Source organism: Stegodyphus dumicola, chromosome 4 (genome assembly GCF_044657685.1).
Source record: "Stegodyphus dumicola isolate Sdum_Otavi_A_Nest chromosome 4, ASM4465768v1".
NCBI lineage: Eukaryota > Metazoa > Arthropoda > Arachnida > Araneae > Eresidae > Stegodyphus > Stegodyphus dumicola.
The window spans coordinates 87300222-87325229 of NC_140771.1; the positions used below are offsets into that span (position 1 = coordinate 87300222).

The window sequence follows — 25008 nt, forward strand, 5'->3', positions numbered from 1 at the left end:
CCAAACTTTACATGATAAAAATCGATAATGGGTTTTTGGGGATATTGATACATCCTATACTGTTTCATCAGCAAATGCACATAAGAATGGAAATAATTAGCTTACTTTTTAAAAATTTATTATGTATTTTCATACTTCTCCAAGAGAAAGTTATAGAAATATATAGTCTTGAAATAAGGAAATGAGGAAAGAAACGTCAAATTGGAGCTTCAAGTGGAACAAAAATTCCAAACAAGTATCCAAGGAAAAAACGGGCATCTTCGACTATTGCAAAGGTACATTGTTTAATGTTAAAAGAAAAATCCTCCTAGTCAAAGGACAGTTGCAAAATCATTAAAATGCTCGGTGTCCACTGTAAACAAAATGATAAACGTTGATTTAAATCTTAAGAAAGCGAAAAAACGCAATGTGCATCGTCTTCTTCCAAAGCATATCTCTCAATGCAAGACATGCTGCAGAATTCTATGAGAAAAACACTTATCCAAAGAAAAATGGAACAAAAAAAGAGCCATTTATTATCATAAAAGGGAGAAAAAAATTTAAGTACGTGGTTCAAAGAATCGAAAGAAAGTTTTTCTAAGGGATTCATGATTGTTGCTGGTTTTTCTTATAATGGCAAGTTAAAAATAAAGAGAGTGCAAAAAAATGTCAAGATTAACTCCAAATACTATCAGGAACATATTTTATCGCAGATTTTTCTGAATATAACACCATCGCTTTACCCACAGTGCCATCAATCTGTGAGACTGCATCAGGACAAAGCTAGCAGTCACACATCAAAATCTACTGTAAATTTCCTACAAGAAATGGAACAAAAAACTGGTATCAAGGCCATACCCTTCACTGATATCCCTACTAAATCTCCCGATGTGTCACCTATGGATTTTTGTGTTTTCGGACTTTTAAAAACTGCATTATCCAAACGTTGTCCCAAAACCCTAACAGGACTCTGGAAAGCTGTTCGGGAAGAATGGGATAGAATACCTCTTCTGCCTCTTCAAAAGGCATTATTATCCTGGAAATTGCAATGTCGAAAGATAGTTCAGAATAAGGGATGTCAAATAGAACATTTAAAACACAAGAATTTTATGTAATTTAGTTTTGTGAATACAATATACATCGTCTAAAAAATGTGTGAACAGCCTCTGTAGTAGCATTGGCTAATAATTGCTTGCAAGTGTTGAATACTTTTTTTCCCCATCACCAAATTATAGAAACACGCTTACATCTCAGCTGCATTTCATATACAACGATGGCAGAAATTAAGCACTGTGAGAAATTGCCTTAGATGTAGAGGTTGCCTTAAAATATCACGTCCAAATTTTCCACTTTGGAATGCGAGATAAAATTTTCAATTTATGACTCGATTAGTATTTAGAAATATATTATTTAATTCAAATAAACAATATATTTATAAATATTAACCAATTCATAAATTGGAAAATGTATCTCACATTCCAAAAGTTACATTGCCACAAGTGATAGTTGGATTCTGTTAGCACAAGAAGTGCATTTATGTTCAAAGTTCTGTTTTAATAAAAAGGTTGTCTAAACCTTTTCAGGTCTCTGTAATTACTTCAGACAAATGCATTATGATACTAATGAATAAATCTCAAGAAGATTCAAACATTTTTATCAAAAGGGATGTTTAATGCATCTCCTCTTCTATCATCACATTGTGATAAAAATGAATAAATCTTGAAAAACTTTCAATATTATGAAAAAGAGATGAATTATGATTAAAACTAATAAATCTTGGGATACTTCAAATACTATTATCGAAAAAATGATGCTTTATGAATTATGATAAAAATGAAAAATTTTAGATAATTCAAATATTATTATTAAAAAAAGAGATGCTTTATGCATTATGATAAAAAATGAGTAAACCTCAGAAACCTTCAGCTGTTCTTAGCCTCTTCCCAAAATATGCTTAATTCACTATGATAAAAAGACATACTTTATGCATGATGAAAATTAATAAATCTCATCAAATATGAAATGTTTTATGCAATATGATAATACTGACACAAAAGATGCTTTATGTGTGATATTATTAAGAAATAAATATTGAAAAACACCAAACATTTTATTATGATGAAAATTAATCATTTTAAAAATAATACATAAGCATAAAAGGTCAATACCTTACACGAAAAAAAAAAAAAAAAAAAAAAAAAAAGAAATACTACAAACCATTGATGACAGATCTGTGTCTTTGTATAGAATCATCTATGCTCTGAGTTATACGGTGTGTGGAAAATGATGATTGAACTGGAGCCAGTAGACCAAGTTCTTCATTGTTTGTAGAAGAACTGCTGCCATCTCCATCATCACGATGACCACTTAAAGGTCCACCGCATTGACTGCAAGTCCCTCTGTTTCTCTCATCATCCAAGTAAAGGCACAATTCCTTTGCAATTATGATACATAAACAAATGATGAAAAAGCACCTCAAAATTATGTAATAAAATACTTATGAAAAAATAAATAGCAGTGATCACAATTTCAGAAAAGATTAGATTCTTTCCATTAATCATACCACTCAAAACTTTTCCGCACATTTCTTTGGCACCAGGTATCACCAGTTGGTTTGGCTTTTTATCCGTTGATGACTGTCTTTATAACCATCACTTTAAGCAACCATGTTTTTCATCTAATTGTAGTTGTCTTTTTTTCGGTTTTGCACTGAATCACAATACAACTGTCTAACTTTTCAACTGTTGCCACTAAATATTATCGCTCTATATTACATTTAAAGAAATTAAATAATGAAGAATTTACATGAATGTATATTTCTTGCATTGTGAAAAAATAATGATACCTAATTTATGACCAAATTTTAAATAATGTAGTTTTCCTTCTGTATATGAGCACTTGGAAGCCCAAATCTTGAATTTGTTTTATTATCTATTTCATGTTTTTAAAATTTTAAAGAATTTTTGATTAAGAAACTCAACAATTTCAAAGCGAGCAGAGGCAACACACTCTACGGAATAAAATACTTTTTATCTACAGTTCATGAAGCTATCGGAAATTCTAAATATATTCTCTTTTTAATTATTTTTAGCCCTAAGTGGCACTAGCCCAAAGGCTCTCAAAATGTGCATGTATGTGTAAATGAGAAAAATGTCCCTTTGGCATAATATAAAATCTGAAAGGTTTCAGATTTTTTTATTTTATTATTATTCATTTACTTATTTAATTTCCTGTAATAGATTTTATTATTTGAGAATTGGAATATTTCACAGTAAATCATTCATATCAGTTTACTGATCTAGACACCAGATGTCATGCTCAACTGTTTAAGAACTTGTGAGGTAGTGCAAAATAACATGATAAATATAAAAAAGGCACTGCAAGCCAACATTAAATCTCTTATTTAATTGAATTCACATGGCATCATATGCATTTCAAAGGAAAAATATTCTCTACTATGATACGCTGTCATTTTTTATTTTATGCCTGTTGCTTAATTTTATATGATTCTTTTTTGATGCACAGTTTACTAATTAATGCTATCTTTGGTTTCAGTTTTGCTTATTTTATCATTTAAAAAGTGATAAATATTATATACCTTTTTGTCTGTATGTACTTTAAATTCAAAACTCTTCTTTTTGGAAGAGGATGTCGAGAGGGAAAAAAGTACCTTTAGATATTTTATTTAAAAAAAAGGAAAACCAAAACTTTTTTCTTTTTTTCCTCTCCCCCAGATATGTGGGGTGGCTAGTCTAGTAACTAAATATGATGAGGGAAGAAATAAGCCAATATGGCAGTGGAAATGTTTGGTATGGCTTTAATCAATTAAGTTCTCAAACAATTGTGTGTAGCAGTTATAGACAAACTGCAATTTCTTTATGTGCACAGTTTGGTACTTCCAAATAGTAACATCACCAGAAAAAAGCATTCAAATGTGCCTAATGTTTATTTCTATAACTAACTTATATTAAATTACTTCTGTATGTGTTCAGTAAATAAACTGTTTACTGCAGACACTGCTTGTGCATGCAGTAATTATTTCTTGCTAAGGCTTAAATGTACCAATTCTGATTTCTTGCCAAGCCATAGAAGTTTCAAGATTAAATTCATAGATTAAAGCATAGTTTAAACTTATGAAATGCAGGGAAATTACTGATAATTTTGTATCGGTAATGTCAACTAACAAGATGCATAGAGGGCACTAACTCTGAATCTGGTTTTCTAGGAGGGAGAGGTCATAAAAGGGGAAGGCTCATGGGAGCTGTTAATGAACACAAAATTAACTTGTATTAATTAATGTACATATTTCAGTTATTAGTACTGTAGTTTTAATAATCTACTGTGTAGTTTTGTATGTGTAAACATTTAAAAATATGAAGAAGCATGTTCCATGAGGTGGCTAGAAGATGGAATGGCATTACAAATATTTTTCTGTTTATTATAACATGCATTATTCCTCTTTTCTGTCTCTTTTGGACTCAGGGTTCATAGCCACATTTTAGTTAAAAAAATAAGCACCTATAAGCACTTTTCAAGCACATTTTAAGAAAAAATAAGCACCTGTATAATTACATTATACACAACTGCATAACCTTAAAAATTAGACTTCTAATTTAAAATATGAGAAATGCAGTATTTATTAAGAGAGAATAAGCATTACCTTAACCATGGAAAAAATAATTACCTTTTCTTTTTTTCTTTTCTTTCTTTCTTTTTTTTTTCTTTTTTTTTTAAGTTTTAAATAAAAGTTCAATTTACAGAACTAGTTTACAATGAGAGGGGAAAAAAAAAAAAAAAAAAAAAAAAAAAAAAAAAAAAAAACCGTGCAGTACTAAACTATATCACAAGATTTAATGATGAAATTTCAGTTCAAAATAGAGAAAATAAATAATAATAAGGCATATTTATTGTATTCGCTTGGAACTTAATAAAAAATACAATTTATTTTTCTACTCATATTGATATTTAAATAATTTAAAACTAAATTCTGAACATTTTCTAAATTTTCATTGTATATCAGTTTTCCCTTAACAGATATTGCAAGCAAAGTAATTTAAGTGAAAAAGAGGAACATTTCTGAAATCAGAAGACAGAAATTTGCTTCATGCAGTCATCCTTTAACAGTAAAAGCTTAACTAACACGCATACTTGGAAATTGGCGAATATTCGGACAGACGATCGTAACTTGAAAATGAGGAGCGGAGGGGGTAGACAGTTGCCGCTCTTTAGATTTTTCCGCTAAATAAATGCTTTTGACATTTCGATATGTGCATCATATAAAAATAAATTAATGGAACTGAAAAATATTCTGCTTAGCAAGCACAGTAAAACTCTTTTAAGTGTTCATAAACAAATCTCGGGCAGAACATAAAAATTAATTACCTCTGCAAAATATCGCGAACGTTATTGTGCAATATGTGTGCCGTAATTCTTCCCTACGTGATATTATGCAATCGGAATCAACAGCTGCCGGTATTGGGAGAATAAATAACTGGGGTGTTTTTCATTGTAATTTTCAACAGGCGGCGTTAAATTTCCGGAATAGAACCATTCTTCGCTTGGGTTGGTAGATCGCAGAACTTTTAGTTTTATTCAATCCAGATCGGAAAATGACAAAAAAAAAAAAAAAAAAAAAAAAAAAGAAGGGGTCCTTTGCTTGTTTTGCAGCAAACTGTAACAGTTTCAATATTCGAAATTTTGCGGAGAAAGGGGAGAACCTCTCAATCTTCGTACTGTATAATGTATTGGCCAAAAAAAATGAAATTATTTTGACTATTGGATTACTTTCCCTTTATTTAAGCCATTCCGAATATTATTCCTTAGAAAGCTAATCTGTGTCAAAACACAACCATTTTTGGAAGTTTACTATACTTCAGTTACTGCAACTATGTTATTATAAACATTCATACATATGCTCATAATATAAGCATAATGATCATAATAAACACGAATATGAATTGACCAAGCGGAAAGAGAATGCAAATTATTAAGATCTTGATAGCAATTCAAACGTGTGTAGTATTTGGGTGGAAGTAAAAGAATGCCGAATGCACCGGAATTTTCTACTGCTTTCACAATTCTTTGACCAATAGAACGACGGGCACCTGTCTGTACTCTTTGTGAATACCAAAGGTTATGTAATGCAGAGAAAGGGGGAAAAGCTATTTCCGGGCCAGGAGTATGATTCACCATCTGACATTTCATATTAGGAAGAAAAGCTGCTTATTTAGTTTCGGCTTTGGTACGGGGAAAAATAGCGCGTTCGTTAAAAAAAAAAAGCACTAAAAGCAAAAAATAAGCACTAAAAACAAAAAATAAGGGCTTGAAAGAAAAAGTAAGCACCTATAAGGGCCTTTATATTTTATTTTCAAATATAAGGACTTATAAGCACTTATAAAGACCGCTACGAACCCTGGGACTGCTGTTGGATTAACGAAGGATTAGTCTGGTTAAAATGTTCACTGCCACCGAACATATACAGATTCTGACTCCAGATGCCACATTCGGAGTTGACAATATTGACTTGACAGTTGCCGCTCTTTAGAGGCAAAAAGAGAGAGAAAAAAATTCTAGAGAGGCAAAAAATTGTAGCAGCCATCAAAGGCTAAAATGCTACTGCAAATTACCTCATAACCTGCAGAGACTGTGTTAAGGATGATTACGATTCTGTCTCCTTGCTGCATGACAAGATTTAAGTAACAGTTCAACGTAATGCAAGTACAATAATAACCTAAAGTTTTTATCAGTGTTCAGTTAATGGTTATAATTACATTCAAGGGATATCTAATACAGTCAAATACCGAAAATTCGCCAACTCCTGAAATCCGCATTGCCTCTCAAAATATAAACATTCAGTTTATAGGTTGCAGAAACCGCAACATTGAGTATGAAATATCGAAGAAAAAATACTTACTGGATAATGACGTCATAATTACCAAATAATAATGAGTCATAATGGAAATACCAAATTATTGACATCATGATAAAAGTTCCCCCCCCTTCTAATCTGCATCGAGGTAAAAAAGCAGATGATTCACTCAACTCTTCTTTCAAGTTCACAATTCACATTGTTGTATTTTCTAAGCTTTGTTATTTCACGATATTATTTGGTGCTGCCTTCTTTTTTTATCCAGATATTTTGTGGATAAATTAAGAATATTTTAAATTTCAGCCCTTTTTAACACAATTACAGATAAGAAATGCACTCATGATTTTGCTGCTTGCAACGTTGAAAAACGTAAACATGTTGCATTGATGGTAATGCAAAAAGTGGAAATTCTCCAAAAGATAGAAGCAGGTGCTCTCCTCGGTTTATAACAGAATCGTATAGAATTGCGACACGATTGTGTATGATATACGGAAAAATAAAGATAAGCTGTTGAAATTTTACAGCAACAGTGATTTGAACACTGGAAATCTTTGCATGAGGCGAAATCGGCAAACCTCGATGCTGTGTACATATAATAATCAATTAATAATATAATCAATTTATATATGTAATAATAATTTAACGCATATAATAAGTTATTGCAATAATGTATATAATAATTTAATTAAATGTATCTAATACGCCTTATTTATTTTGCACTTTTAGTCTGAATATTATGATTTATCTTTTCTGTCCTATAATCTGCAAAATCCTAAAATCTGCACAACCTCTGGTCCAAAGCTCTGCGGATTTCTGGACTTGTACTGTATATCAGTGGTCTCAAATTGAAGCATTTTGCAGCCTGAGAATATATTTCCTATAAATTAATTAGCATTATTATAAAATATTTATTATGGCAAGACTTTGAAGAAAGGCATAAGATTTTAATGATTCTGAATCCAGTTTTACATTATTTTCATTTGCATCAAAAAGGAGCGTGAGTAATGCCCCAGAAAATCTATGAATGGTGCTAATTAATTGTCATTATTTATTCTCAAGTTTTGTCCCACTTGGAAAGTTTTAATAGTTTGTTTAATTAAACTATTTAATGGTTAATTCAACATATCAGAATCATTTGAAATAAATGTCAACATGAAAATTTAATATTGAACTATCAACACATTTGAATTTACAATTTGAATTTTTTCCTTTGCATGATTATTATTGCCATTTATATATGCTTTGATAAATATTTAATGAGTAAAATTAGGTTAAAAATTTGTTTTCTTAAAACATCTTCAGCCTACCAATTGCTTTCAGATCATGCATTTCAGTTTGAGACCACTGTGATATATTATTGGTGTAAGAGTAAGGGAATGTTGAACAACATCAAAAGACATATTGAGCAAAATAAAATTTGAAAAAGGGACAATGAGCCATAAAAAAATGGTAAACTATGAAATGAAGGTATACAGATTTTACAAGCATATTTGACACTCCATTTATTCAACAGATAAACATCTTATGAATAAATATAAATATTTTACTTTCATTGTATACTTAATGATACATCATTATTATAAATTATTATCAAAATATCACCTTTAATTCTAGGTTGTCTCGAATAAGTTCCTGTTGTTTATTTTCAAGTTCTTGTAGCTTATTTTGATATGCAGCAACTTCCTGTCTCATGACACTAGCCGTGTAACGACCAAAGCGTTGCCACTCCCTAGCTAGCTTACGTCCTTTCTGCCGGTCATCATCCAAAAAGCAACACAAGTCTCTCAGTTCTTGATTATCATCTTGGAATCGCTGATTTATCTCCTTCAGGTTACGTATTTCATGCAAATGTATCTACAAAATTTTTTAAATTATTTTTAAGTTACATATTAAATTTAATATAATAAGTAATGTTGAATAAAAGTAAGATCACTCATTAATATTCAATATTAAATTTAACAAAAAAAGAACATTTTTAGTTAAAGCTTTTTAAAGCAACCATCACATAAGTCTTTGGCAACATTTGAAATTTGCAAATAGTATATGGTGCAGCATATACCTTTAAACAGCAGGAAAATGGTCAATGCTTGTAGTAATTTTACATGATTATGATGTAATAGTAGATTATGGTACAATAACAGTTCCACAATGTATAATACAGACAATATAGGCATCAGTGAATACTGAAAGTAATGTCCTCCTGCTCAATTGCACTATTTGAGGTGACGCAAGAAGTTTCCATGACAGGTCTTAACATATCCTGTGAAATAATGTCCAACTACAGCCATATAGTATGTACTTCCCACTGCATCATCTCACTGGAACCAAATTATATCCTGGCTTGCCTACAATTCTGTTGATTCCATTTTACTGTTCTACTGTTTGATCATGTCATAACATTAAGTTATACTAATTCAGAAGTCAAACAACAAAAATCAGCATTATATTTTCAAAATTTTCACAGGACTAGTTTTGATGGTTTTACTGAACCACCATCCTCAGCTGCAAATGAACGAGATAGGATATAATGATTAGATAAGATAAGAAAGCCTGGACAAGAATAAGCAAGTGGCGCCATCTATTGATAAAACCTGAACTAAAACATAATTTCTTTAAAGGCCAAAGGGAAAGATGGATTGGAATTAGGATTGTTAACTAGAACAGAAATATTTTTTTGAATGTGAAATGCCTCTAGAAAATTCAGTTCTCCAATGGAAGATGTTTTTTGAATAATTTTGGCTGCAGAAAAATTGAAAGTGTGATTTTTGAACCAACAATTTTGAGCAACAGAAGACTTCTGTGTTTCCGTTTTTCTAACATATGCCTCATGTTCCTTGACGCGAAATTTTAAGGCTCTCTTAGTTTGGCCAATGTAAATTAAACCATACTGGCAAGGAATCCTATAAATACCCCAGGAATTCATATCCGGAATGGGGTCCTTGAGTATGGAATTCGGAATTTTATTGATGGGAGAATAAACGACCCAAAAGTTAAATTTCTGCAAAATATGTGCAACTTTATAGCTAACTGATGGAAAGAAGGGAATGACAAGAGAATTTTTATAATCTCCTAAAGCAAGAGTGTGCCTTTTAGTGTGTTGAGATGAGAATTTTTTAACTGCTTGGTCGATAATGTTGGGTTAAAAGTCTCTGTCAATAGCTATTGCTTTTAAATAATTTAGTTCCTCATCAAGGGATAGTTTGGATATCCAATGGTTTGTGATGTGACTGAATGATCTGTCACTGCCACGTGCACAATGTACCTGTCATCACGCGAAGTGGTGCATTAAGGTGGATATGATCGAACACGTCGGTCTGTCGTACCCTCCTGCATTCAACGGTCACATATCCGCATTACAGTTGCTTGGTTTCATCCAACACGACTACCGATTTCCCTGAAAATAATCTACACTCTTGGTAGGCCACTATCCTTCCTCTGTCGAACTCGGATACTTGATCAAACAATGATCGCTGTTTACTACGAGGCATAATTGACCGTTTTTTTTTAAAAAAAAAACCACGAGAAAAACACAATTGCTGAACTTGAAATCGTCAAAAACTCCAAGCCTTAAATAGCACTTTGAAGTGATGCCACATGCACGCATGATGTGTGTCTGCGCTGAAATTCTAATCATTTGCATATCTCACCTCCGATAATGCATATTGAAAATGTCATGTTATTTGCATGCTTCCTTCAGGGTGTTGCATTTACAGTGGCCAGCAGTGTATACATATATTGGCTTTTTTAGTAAAACCCCAATCGTAAGTATTAACTAATGACTTTAAAAATAAAATGGTAATCAGTGACTAATTTAACATAGCACAATAGTCCTTAGTTGTAAATATCGCCCACTAGTGGCCAAGCAGTAACATCTCTGAACACTAGTAGTTTGACCTGGAATTGAGTTTTCTCCATGTGTAACATGAATAGGAGCCAGTTTCCTTTAAAAATTCCTCCACGAAGGCATCCCTCCCCATACACAGATAGCCCTTCTTTGTCTTAATCAATTAACTGTAGTCATAAATAACAAATTGTTTTCCATGAAAGTTAAAGTTGTCTATTTATCTTCACCTGGGCATCTAATTGTGTAATTTCAAATCTTGTTCCAAAAAATCGAAAATTCTTGTTCCCTTTTTCAAAATTTTTTGCATCACTCAGATCACTATCATATTTTTTCCACCTTTGTATAAAGATTATGATGATTTTATAGAAAGCTTTTTGCATTTTTCTTCTACTAACAATTATTTTCTATAAATATTTACTCTTACCTGCTGGGAATTTTATGTCCCAACCGTTTCAAAATTTGGAAATAAGCACATCTTCATAACAGTAAAATATTGATAATAAAATATCATTTGGACACTTTTTATTAAACCAGAAGTATTTTGCTTAGGGTAAAAAATGCATCATATGATTTCATGTACTTTGAGTACTTTATTTTATCAATGCCAAAAAGTGATTTAATCTCTTACGATATTATAGTTCTTTTCCTCATATTTCAGTGTATAAAATGCCCAAACTTCACATTCCTAGAACTAGACAAATTTTGATACAAACATATAAATGACACTTTAGTTTAAAATTGAATTATACGATTTGAACTCTTTCAAAAATGTCATTTTAATTTCAGAACAATTATTTAAAATACATACTACAGTTACTATATTTGCAAACTGTTATAGTAGTTTAAAAAATGCAGTTTTTTTTATCAATGCTTAAAGCTAAAAACAAAAATCATCTCAAATTTCCATATTTCTGCGGGCATTGTAAAATACCTGCTTAACTATTTATTAAATGCTAAAAAGAAATTTGTAAATTAGGTGATGCTAAATTCTTTAAATGTTATCCATGGGTTTTGTGCAAATTACATTTACTTTTGCAAAAGAAATTTTGTTTCGCAAATTTTTCGCATACACAAAGCTTTCGGTTGAAGGCTTTTCAGTATTTTCCAGTTTTGGCATGAAAATAGCCCTCAGGTCAGCGGATGGTATGGCTGGATTTGAGGTTTCTATTTACGACCCTCACACTGTAAAATATTTCTTTAACGATCGCTGTTTCCCCACTACCAGTTAAGCGCAACAGCAGGTCGGGGATACGACATACACAAAGCTTTCACATACACAAAGCTTTCGGTTGAAGGCTTTTTCAGTATTTTCCAGTTTTGGCATGAAAATAGCCCTCAGGTCAGCGGATGGTATGGCTGGATTTGAGGTTTCTATTTACGACCCTCACACTGTAAAATATTTCTCTAACGATCGCTGTTTCCCCACTACCAGTTAAGCGCAACAGCAGGTCGGGGATATGACATACACAAAGCTTTCGGTTGAAGGCTTTTCAGTATTTTCCAGTTTTGGCATGAAAATAGCCCTCAGGTCAGCGGATGGTATGGCTGGATTTGAGGTTTCTATTTACGACCCTCACACTGTAAAATATTTCTCTAACGATCGCTGTTTCCCCACTACCAGTTAAGCGCAACAGCAGGTCGGGGATACGACAGTATAGAATATTCCGTCCTCAACGTTTTCGAGGTTTAAAATATAAGGCAGAAAAAATCATTTGAAACAATTTCGGATCCATCAAGAGCTGACAAAATATTCCATTTGTAACAATTTGGGAAGCCATCTTTCAATACGGAATAATCCATCGGTAACGCTGAGAGGGTTAAAGCTTATTGAAAGCCAGTGCTAGATAACTTACTGCCTGATGTCCTAAATTCTGCTATCTGGTGTGGCCATACAAGCCCTGGTGCTAGTTCAGGGTTTAGGTGAATAACAAATCAGTTGTTCTTAATTCAAATAGCATTAAATTTAATCTTTTGGCCTATGAGTATCATTAGAAAATCTATTTTTAATGTATAGAAAGAAAATTTTGTTAAATTTTTCCTCATCAACATTTCTTAGCACATTTATCTTAAATCTGTAATCATCGCCAAGTGTAATGTCAACATAAACAGTTACCATACTCTTTATTATTCAATTACTAACATACAAAATTGTTTAGCCATCACTACACGAGTCATTACTGAAGTTGTCATGCATGGATAAACTGGCGGTGACGAAAGAAAAATATAATAAATAATGATTAGCTAGGTTAGTGTCAGGGATATAAAATATCAGTGTATGTAAAATCAATGATGTTATCTATGTAGAATGTTTCGGTTTGAGATGTATGCCAAGCAGATACGCAGCAACACAGCCAAAATATCGATCATATAAATTTATGGCTAAAATGATTCTTTCTTCAATAATGAAGTATTTTATTTAGTGCCAAAGTGAAATTAAGAATCGGGACTCTCCATGTGTTTTATTATGCGCAGGGGGAGGGGGAAAATCAAATGCGCATACATAAAGCATACAAAAAAAGTTGTTGGTGGCTTTGAGATCTGGATTTTAGATCATTCCGGATCTCGGACTTTGTATAACATACATTTAAATGTGCTGACACAATTACGTGGGAAAGAACTCATCAAGAAAAAATATAAAAGATGACAAATTAAATGAAATTAAAAATAATAGCAGCTCTAGTTCTCCCCCCCCTTCCTAAAAAGTGTTTCTGAATCTACGCTTTATATCTATAGCATTTATTATTTTGCTTATTTTTCAGAATCAAATATTCGCAAATCACAAGAATAGGAAGTATTTGGCAGAAAATAAAAATGATTTATTTTAATGTTATTTCTTAAACAGAATTTTAATATATTATCATTATGGAAACTACTCTTATATGCGCACTCAGGTCAGCAAATTTCTTGCGAAACATTTTTGGCGAGAAACTCCATGTTGCCATATTACTATATAAATTTTTTGTCTACATTTTCAACTTTAAGCCTAAAATGTCTCCAAAAACGCGGTTTTCGCACACGCAAAAACCACATTTTGAACACACAATTTAAGCTAAAAATCTGAAACAAAAACAAAAAATTTAGATAGTTTCTAACCAAAATATTTGACAAGAATCCATGTACACAGCGATATGTTTCAACTTGAAAAAAATCTATGAATTGCACAATCTAGGCAACGAACAAATATATGAACTACGCACACCTCACTTTAATATAGTAACATAACAACAATAAATTTCAAAGAATACAATGTACACAGCATCCAGTTTAAACTTAAAAACAAATCCATGAATTATACAAGCTAGGCACTACGCACAAATCAACAAAATAAACTAACTAAAATTACAAACAATAAGAACAGAAATTCATAGTAAAAAAAAACAATGAACATAACATTCTACAAAATAAAAACAGTAAAATAAAATGCACTTACCATAATACATTTGTTAATAAAATTTCGCCAGTCACACAATATCTGTGAACAAAAGTGCCACGATTTTGCTATATTGCATCTCTTTCTTCAATCCAAAATTTCGAAAATAACGATAAAAACTTCCTCCAAAGCTTAACTTACTACACGAAAACCATGATCCAAATCTTAAACTCCGCCGACAGCGACCAACCACGATCCAAATCTTTAAACTCCGCTGACTTTACTAGGAAGCATTTGACTGCAAATCCACACAAGAACTATCATAAATGCCCTTCCTAGTCCGAGTTCTCATAGCAGCTCTGCATTTCGGACTCCGTTTTAGAAGTCCCACAGAAATTCCAAAAATACACTTCAATCCTCATAAACACACCCGTGAACATAAGACTCGTTAACAACTCCAACATTATACCTTTTAATACTAAATTTACTTTCTACAGGATCTAAAATACGCGACTGAAATCTTGCCATCACGTCTATCATTGCAACATAGGCCATTTCAAAACACACACAACACGAACCAAGAGCACTGCAGCAAAGTTTCATAGTCAAAAGGGTTGTCATACAAACAACATCGTCCCCAAAACTAAAGCACAGCACTGCAATTGTGCGAAAAACCAGCACAGAACATATATCCCCACATTTGGTGATCTTAGGGCGAATATAAGAGTAGAGTCTCATTATGCTTTATTGTATTTATCAATGTTATTATATTTGTAAAGAAAATCAACAAAAAATTTGCATACCTCCGAATAAAAAATTTTGTTTACAAACTGATCTTGAAATCACCAAAATGTTGATAAATCACCAAATTTAGTACTGCATAATAAAAGAATTTCTATTTAGAAAAGGGAAAAGTTGTTTTTGATGTAATATTTTATAATTTGCCAAAGAAAAAAAGATATAATTTTGAAATATTTGAATGTTCAATCGAAGCAGGGCCTCGTGCCTAAAACTTAAGTATCTAATGTTTATATTATTAAGTAGTAAACAATTCAAACTTTAACCGGCTGATCTTTAGAATATGGTAACTGGTAGTTTGGCGACATTTTGGAGGCGATAAAGGTTACTATCTGGGACTTTGGTAATAATGTGAGCAGTACTCAGTTCCGATTATGCATTATTTTGTGTGAGGGAAATGAGAGATCATGGGATATGTCATGTGATATTAATGGACGAATTACGGTTCTTTAATTGGAAAAGGGGGGAAATCGGGAAAAAATCTGGAAATTTTTTATTTGACTTTATTCTGTGTTGTGTGAAACAGTGTTCATTAATTTTTGGATCCCATGGCCCTAACTAAAGTGAATTCGAAATGGGTATTTAGTGGGATTGAAAGGGGTAGTAATAAGTGCTTCTTTAAGGTTGTGCGAGATAGAAGTAAAGATGCTTTATTAAGTTATTTATTTTACCTGGTACCTTGCTGTGAACTATAAGTATGATTTTAAAGATCCTGAAACAGAAATAAGAAAAGTTTATCGGACACGTAATCAAGATTCTGAAGAAGATTAGGTAAGTTAGTATTTTTAATTATTTGAGGATATTATTTTTATGCATTGTTCTAAATGTAAGGTGGAAGTAAAGTAATTTGGTATTATTGAGAAAATTGTTATTAGCAATGATTTAGTTTAAAGTAATTAGGATTGTAAGCTAATTTTTATTAATTTAATGTATGTGCTTATTTATATTTTAAGTAGTGTTTTTGAATTTAATTATATTTTAATTAAATGATAGTTATTTTGTGAATTTTATGTTTGTAGGAATTTGGTATACGTTTTAGTTGAAGTAAACGTGCATGGAAATAATTTAAATATTTGACACTAAGTATTTGTAATGTTTACGGTATGAATTCGTTGGTGACGTTTATAATATAATAGATAATTTAGAGGTAAAAGTTTTGGGATATTTTATTTATTTTATACGTGGAAATGTTCATATTTGGAAAGGGTATATACTTTTTCGTTATTAGGTAATTTCATATATGTTCTTTTTAACGGGTTTAAAGATTCAGAAAATTGTCATGCATTTTCGTGAAATTTTTCTAATTTATGAGAAAAAAGGAGTGTACGTGGATATGGTGAAGAGTGTGCGCAATGCCATTTCTGTGCAATTCTGGGATTTTTTTTTTAAGTAAAAATAAGTCGACATGTACATGGTTTAGTGATATTTTTAATTAAATGATAGTTATTTTGTGAATTTTATGTTTGTAGGAATTTGGTATACGTTTTAGTTGAAGTAAACGTGCATGGAAATAATTTAAATATTTGACACTAAGTATTTGTAATGTTTATGGTATGAATTCGTTGGTGACATTTATAATATAATAGATAATTTAGAGGTAAAAGTTTTTGGATATTTTATTTATTTTATACGTGGAAATGTTCATATTTGGAAAGGGTATATACTTTTTCGTTATTAGGTAATTTCATATATGTTCTTTTTAACGGGTTTAAAGATTCAGAAAATTGTCATGCATTTTCGTGAAATTTTTCTAATTTATGAGAAAAAAGGAGTGTACATGGATATAGTGAAGAGTGTGCGCAATGCCATTTTTGTGTAATTCTGGGATGTTTTTTTAAGTAAAAATAAGTCGACGTGTACATGGTTTATGTGTATGTGTTATTTTGAAAAACGCGTAAGGTGTATGGTATTGTGCACTTTTTCCCAATTTTGCAGTGAATATTTGTCATGAGTAAGCAGTTTCGTTAGATAAAATTTCTAGCACAAGTGTAATTCGGCTAGTAGATTGTTGGAAGAAGTGTTCAGTAGATAAAAAGAAAAGAAACATGTCTTTACTTCATGAAGACAAAATGGCGGCGGGAAAAAAAAAATAGAGAGTTGCTGTAGGAGAGTTGGTCGCCAAATTTTCGCCAAGTTACCATAATCTAAAGATCAACCCTTTAACCCATCAATTACATATCTGCCAGTGCATCACCACAAATATTCCTCCAAAATGATAAATCACACTCAAAATGGCAGTCATAAAATAATAAAAAAAAAAAAACAGACTGAAGTGTCTGATGAGTAAAATTAAGGACTTTTTGTCAATTTTGGGCGAAATTAAGGACTTTTAATGTATAACATTCATTTCCAAAACACCTAAGGACATTATTATTTTTCTCCCCATGTATAGTAATATAGTACTCTCTTTTCACTTAAAAAGAACAGATAACTGTAAAAATTGGGTATTGTGCACTGGCTATATTAAATAATAAATTATTTTATGCAATACATAAAAAAAATTAAAATAACACTTTTAAGAAATTTATTTATCTGATGGAGGATAAATTTTCTTTATGGCTTCAATAAATGAGATTTGGGAGGGGGGGTATTTTGCACCACATTATACTTGACAAGCTATCTTTTCTCAAGATATTCTCACATATGCTCATTCATTCTGCTTTTACGACACTTCTAAATAAATCCATCACTTCTTTCTGTTCTACCAAATTCATCTCCCTACATACAGAAATTCAACTTTCTTCGGAATTGAATAAACATTTTCCCCTTTTATTCCAAATTGTTCTAAAATAGTAAAATAAAAATACCTTTTATGACTACAACCCAAGAACAGTAGAAACAACTGAGCATTTTGATGGATCAAGGCCAACTGATACTCAAGGCCTGCCAGTGTGAAAATATTCTTTTGTGCTTTCGGTTGCCTGCGTGATATTCCTACTGACCACAAGATGGCGCTACAATTCTGCTACACTTTGCGATGTTTACAAAAATCAGAAAAGTACCAAAAATGAATTCTGTCTTGTTATATGCAAAGTTTAAAAACGATTAATCCATAGTAGTCAGAAATTGTTGATTTCTTATTAGTAAAAATATTTTAATTAGAAGGAAAGCATGGAATTTTAAGCTATCTCACTTTTTTTTTCACACATAAACACCAGCTATTTGACCTCGATTTTAATTCTTGCTTTCATCTAGACGTGCACTATTCTGAATTGTACGCATTACAACTATTTATTCTAATTTAAAGGTAATTCAGAGTATACACCTTATTTTTTAATTATTTATATAGTAAGAAGTTAACAGATAGCTTCAGATCATGTACTATTTCAGTGAAAAATTTTCAAACTATTTCTATCGGGTGTACTGGGCCAAAAAATAATTTAGTATCCCCTATCCAAGATGTAATTAACATATTAATACACCATGATCTAAAATTTGTATATCTGTTTCCACGGCATTGAAATAAAAGTATTACTTAAAGAGATTAAATTTGACATACTGAAGAATTTTTTTTAAATTATTAAATAACTGTTTTTAGGAAATCTTAAACAATAAAAGTTTAAATAATGCAGATTTTGATCTCTGTGCAGTATTTGCATTGCAGATATTCAAGGACATTCTAAAATTATTAGGAAAAAAAAAAAAAAAATCTTACTGTGGCATAGATTTTGAATGAAACTCAATCCCAAAGTTGCTTTTTTGACTAATTTTAATATTACACAGGTGTGTTTCTCTTCACTTTCATTTGTATTCTAAATTTCATTGATGTTAACATTAAGAAACTAGTAATTGAATTAAGTGCATTGCAGCAATTTACATTTTCAGTGTTAGAGAAACTTCAATTTTTCAAATGAAAATAATGAAATTTTTGATAAAGCTATTGATCAAATCAATCTGTTTGTTATAAATAAAAGAGACACAGACATCATAAAATATATTTTAACAGCACACAAAAAAATAATAACTCTCATAATCACAATAGTATATGATTAAGAAAACGTTCAGTTCTGTATATCAAGGATAAAATTTGAAAACTTGCAATGGCTGAATATAAATAATATATCCATCACACATGCCCACAATGCTAAGTAGAATGAGGTATATACACAATTTTATATATATATGCATTTAAAGTTAGGCCAAAAAACAAGCTTATTAAATGCATCAGGTAGACAGCAGGTAGACATTTTTACACACATACAACATTTATCAGAATGACATGTGTACAAAATTTTATGGCTGGCAGCGTGAGATACTGATATAGTTCATTATCAAGAACAATGTATACATGAAATAAAATTACTGAATTTCACAAAACAATATTATCACTATTAAGCACACATATACATGAGTGCCATCTTGATACATTACCTACATGACATAAATCCATGTGTAGCGTTCCCATTCCAGATTAATCAGAAGAAAGTTCCAAACAAAGTTTTGAAAGTAACAGCATTAGATAGATGCACAAAGATTTCAGAATTAAATAAGCAGAATGAAGAATTTCAGAACCGAGTTCAATGAGGTATATACACAATTTTAAACCTATATGCATATAAAGTTAGGCAAAAAAACAAGCTTATTAAGTATAGCCCTTAAATATACAGCAGCTAGATATTTTTTACACATATACAACATTAATCAGAATGACATGTGTACAAAATTTTTATGGCTGGCAGCGTGAGATACTGATATAGTTCATTATCAAGAATAATGTGTACATGAAATAAAATTACTGAATTTCACAAAACAATATTATCACTATTAAGCACACATATACACGAGTGCCATCTTGATACATTACCAACTTGTAACTACCTGACATAAATCCATGTGTACCATTCCCATTCCAGATTAATCAGACAAAGTTTTGAAAATAACAGCATTAGATTCACAAAGATTTCAGAATTAAATAAGCTGAATGAGGAATTTCAGAACTGAGTTAAATGAGGTGTATACACAATTTTAAACTTATATGCATATAAAATTACGCAAAAAAAAAAAAAAAAAAAAAAAAAAAAAAAAACCAAGTTTGTTAAGTACAGCCCTTAAATATACAGCAGCTAGACATAAAATACACTTTTTGCTAATAATGAGCCACGTTACAAATAGTCAGCATATAGCAAAATTGGAGCAGAATGCGAGCGCCACCTAGTGATGAATTTCGCGAAAACCACTGAAAACTGGTAACCGGAATTTCGTTCAGTCTGGCAGGCCTTGAGTATAAGTTGGCCTTGGATGGATACATAATCCTATCAACCATTTTCACTAAAAAAAGGTAATTGGCCAATAATAGAAAAGCGTGTCTTCAAACCACTTAATTTAGTGTAATCTTGTTCTTTAAACAAAATTTTTATCAGCTCTGTTTTTTTTTCCACTCATCCTTTGTTTTTTCTCTCCATATTTTAGAAAAAAAAAAAAAAAAAAAAAAAAATTGGAATCTGCCCACTACAAAACAGATTGCAGTAGAATATTTTAAAAATAAGGAATCCAGCTGGCATCTAAAAGTGTGTGAATAGGCATGATATAGCTTTATTTTACTTGAAAACAAACAGGCAGTGGCACTGCAATGTTAAGAGTTGTGAAAAGTGAGTATTCGTTTAAAAAGGTACTGTGTTTAAGGATTGTACTATTCATTTTTATTGCACTCATATTCATTCATAACTGATACCAAGAACTAATGACTACTAAATGATGTAAACAGTAATTATATTTAAATGACAAGACAATTATAAATTAGAACAATTAACAAAGCGAAGTTTGCATACACTGCAGGGCAGCTCCTAGGCCATTGGCTGCCTGTGTACTTTCCCAAGACTGCCGCCCCCAAATTCTAAAAAAAAAAGCTCAATGATTAATAAAATTTTATTTTATACTCACTAAGTACTTACATCTGACAAATTACATAAAAAGCACTTGCATATGGCAAGTACTTACAATGAGTTTAATGAATTTTAAATATTTAGGTGTGGTATCATGAGAGCCGGCCGCCCGCATACTTTTACCTGCTGCACACCCATTAGGAATGGCCCTGATACACAGCCTTTTATCGAAATTTAAAAAAAAAAAAAAAAAAAAAAAAAAAAAAAAATACAGAGGTTAATGACATCTCTGAAATCAATGAGTCTTTTTACAAAGCAGAAAACCAAGTACAGTACAAAGTCCGAAATCCGGACTGGTCGGGACTTGGAAATTCCGGATTTGGGATTTTTCCGGATAATAGATCATCAATTTAAATCTGGTAAGACGGCATGCAGAAATTATACAATTAAAAATATGAAATCGTAATTTATGAAATAAAGAACAATTATGATCTAAAGGGTATCAAAATTTACAAAAAAAAAAAAAAAAAAAAAAGCTTAATATTTATTTGTTTACTTTATTAAATATTTCTTTCAAGGTAAGTTGTTTAAGGTGCTTCCACAAAAAATTCAAAAATATCCTTTTTCTTGTGTTATATACAGTGGACTTTCCAATGCCATACTCCTAGCATAATTTTGAGACGGATATGCCTTTATCCATTTTTTGCAGCTATTACACATTTTGTTTAATGAACATCGAAACATGATTTCACTTTGTAGATTCTTTGGAAACTCCAGAACGGGAAAACTCTTTTCGACATAATCGAAAGTTCAAAGTTAGTTTTTATTTAAAGTTAGTTCAAACTTAGTTTTTATTAAATTGCCGTAATAATAACAGTCTGCAAAAAATAATAAGCTGGATCAAATTAGAAGATCAGGGAGCAGCACAATCTGCTACATTAATTGAAATACCTTATAATCAGTAAAGATAATTTTAGCCTAGCTTAATAGCGTACGTTATACATTATTGGCTGTGTATCATAAGATTGGCGACGAAAGCCAAGTTGTTTCACTAAATTTTGTCTTGCTCCTAATTAGTTTAGTTATTTACTATGCCTACGTTTATTTCTTGCACATGCTTAAAACTAATCCAAATCCTTAAGGCTTTATCTAGAACCGGCGCTCGATACTGCCTGGTGCAGTCTCTACGGGTCCTAAATTCTCCTACAAAGCGCTTTCCTAGGTTCTAAATTTTCCCCACGCCTAAACTTTGGATCCCAGTGCTCTCCCTAAATCATGAAAACTTCTCATCCCTTAATTCTGCCGCTCGGTAATCCCCAAATTCCAAAAATGTTGTCTTCTCTAAATTCTGCCGTCTGGTGCTGACATATTCTGCCACCACTTCTTAGTTTATGGTGAATAATATATCAGTTATTCTTAATTAAAATAACACTAAATGTAATCTTTTGGCCAATGAGTTTCATAAACAAAATCTATTTTTAGCATATGAAAAGAAATTTTGGTTCGAGTTGACTTTAAGGTACCCCTTGTATTATTGCGAAGTTATTGTTTTGTTTATCTTTAAGTTGTTGTATCATTTATGGTAACCTGAGTAGTTGAATGTTATGGAAACCCTGTTATGATGTAATCGTTTGCATTATTCTGGGAAATTTTGAATCATGGGATGTTTTGCAAAGGCTTTTGTGGTGTGTGTTGCTTAGGAAGTATATTGTTTGTTTCATTGTTTAGACGATAGAATGGCTGAATGTAGTAGGATTAATTTGAAGTTTTGGTACGATTTGGGACAAAAGGGAAAAAGTGCATTAATTGAGGGAATTAATTGTATGAATGAAGGTTTACTTAGTACCCATGATCTGAAAATACGTAGTATATTTTTTACTCTTATTTTTGTGAATTTCTGTGGCGATGCCGATATACAGATCGCAGTTCAGATAATTTTAGGAAGTTTTTGGATGCTATTAAGGAATTTTGTGTGCCACAGACTGAAGACGAACGAATTTCTAAATAAGGTAAGGGGATTTTTGCTTTGTGTAGTGCTAAAATACATAACAGGTTTTTCCTTTTTTGTGTTATTTTATTGGTTGGTTTAAAATGTAGTTTATTGAGATTATGTATTTTTTGTTTGCCTCTACTGTAGATTTAGGTGCTCCTTTGACTTTTTAAGTGAAAATATAGCAATGTGTACACGGACAAACTCAAGGGAGTGCGTAAAGCATAGTTTATGCAATTCTCTAATTTTTTTTTAAGGGAAAATAGGTCGATGTGTACATGGATAAAGGGAGTTCACAATGCTATTTTTGTGCATGTTTGTTAAGTTCAATAATTAATAATTATTAAATAGCTTACCTTGAATACATTACGAATTAAACATCTGGCACGAGGGCAGAGCCATCTATAGAAAAAGATAAAGTAAGGCATAAACATTTTTAAAACTGAACATTTCTCCTACCCCCCCCCCCTCCAGGCTGAACACTCAAGTTCAGGAATGACTACTTAGGAAAAGGACAACATTTGGAAATTGGACGTCGATAAAGTCCAGTTGACGTTTTTACTTCAACAACTCGAACGACTCCGTCTTTTACAGGAAACACTTCTGTGATTCTTCCAAGATTCCACTTAAAAGGAGGAAGAGAAAATTCTTTGAGATAAACCAAGTCATTCACTTGAATATTGTTTGCACGCAAAGTCCACTTTTCTCGTTGTTGTAGTTGATTCAGGTATTCCTTCTGCCATCTTGACTTTAAGCAAAGAGACTTTGTTGGAGCTTTCTCAGGAAAGGAAGTTACAGGAGCACCTATTAAAAAGTGTCCTGAAGTAAGCGGTTCTGATTTTTGAATGAGCTTAATTATAGATTTAGTTGTTTCTTCAAGCTCTCCAGGTCATAATACACCTTTGACTTTTGAAGAAAAGGATGCATTCGTTGCCATCTTGAATGCAGTTAGAAAATTTTGCCTGCCACAGTAACTAATTTGGTTAGAGTAGATTAAAGGGTGCCTCTTGGATCATTGTTAAGTTGTTGTTTCATTTACCACCAAGTTGTTTCATTTATGATAACCTGAGTAGTTTGCTATGGAAACCCTATTATGATGTAATTAGTTGTATGATTGCAGTTAATTTGAGTAATGGGACAGATGGATAAGAAGTACATTGTTATTTTGTGGTTTACACGGTAAAATGGCTGAATGTTGCAAGATAAATTTGAAGTTTCTGTACGATTTGAAACAAAAGGGAATAAAAGCATTAATTGACTGGTGTGTGAATGAAGGTTTATTTAGTTGCCATTATAAGTGTCCTGTTTGTAAGAAGGAAATACGTATGGTCGAACGTCCAAGGATACCTGCACTATGCAGGATATTTTTTACTCTTCTTTTTGTGAATTTATGTGGCGATGCCAGTATACAGATTATAGTTAAGATAATTTTAGGTAGTTTTTGGATGCTCTTAAAGAACTTTGTTTGACTGAAGACAGGGAAATTTGTAAATAAGGTTAAGTTCATATTTCCTTTGTGTAGCGCCAAGATGAATTTCTTTTATGTTATTTCATTCTTTGATTTAAAATGTAGTTTATTGAGATTACATATATTTTTTGTTGAATTTTTAAGTGAATATAGATCGATGTGTACATGGACAGAGTCAAGGGAGTGCACAATGCCTAGTTTGTGCAATTCGCTGATTTTTTTGTTTAAAGTGAAAATAGATCGATGCGTACATGGATATTGATTTTGTTCAATTCTTTGACCTGTTATTTTGAATTTGTGTAGCAGCGATTTTTGCTGTGAAAAATCACTGCTACACAAAGCCAAAATAACAATTCAAAGAATTACACAAACTTGATGTCCATGTACCGCCAAAAATCGCCCAAGGGCATCCATAAATATATTACCTTTAATTTATATTTGGTGGAATTCTCGACAACTCTGCGGTTGACAGAATTTTTTGTATGTACCCTCCAATATAAGTATATCTGAAATAACAAATAGTATTAAAAACAGAGAACACAAGAAAAGTAGAGAAATATTCCATAATCCCATTCATTGGAATAATCAGAAATAAATGAGCAAATAAAAGTAAGATTTCTAGAACAAAGTCATTACCTAACAAAGTAAAGTTACCAGATTAAAATGATTACCTAATAATGAAATCACTAAACTTGGTATGCATCTGATGCTTCAGTTTAGCCTTTAAAATAAATTTTGAGTATGTTTCTATAAGTTGTTTATTTAAAAAATTCCTTACAAAATTACATTAAGCAAAACAGCGAACAATAAATTGTATACTGCAGATATTGAATGAACTGGTTGCATATTTTGAAAAGGTTAAAATGTAG

The 25008-nt window shown here is 31.5% G+C and overlaps 1 protein-coding gene across 2 annotated transcripts in view; it reads right to left on the reverse strand.

Moving 5' to 3' along the window:
* Ccdc85 (coiled-coil domain-containing protein 85) overlaps positions 1-25008 on the reverse strand; it is a 38458-nt gene that overhangs the window by 12414 nt on the left and 1036 nt on the right. The window contains exons 2-4 of one of the 2 annotated variants that reach the window (XM_035376458.2): positions 24565-24645; positions 8450-8701; positions 2197-2413 (exon numbers count right to left, since the gene is read on the reverse strand). In XM_035376458.2, coding sequence (XP_035232349.1) covers positions 2197-2413; positions 8450-8701; positions 24565-24645 — 550 coding nt within the window. The remainder of the gene's footprint in view (positions 1-2196; positions 2414-8449; positions 8702-24564; positions 24646-25008) is intronic. The other variant, XM_035376464.2, reaches the window with a different exon arrangement.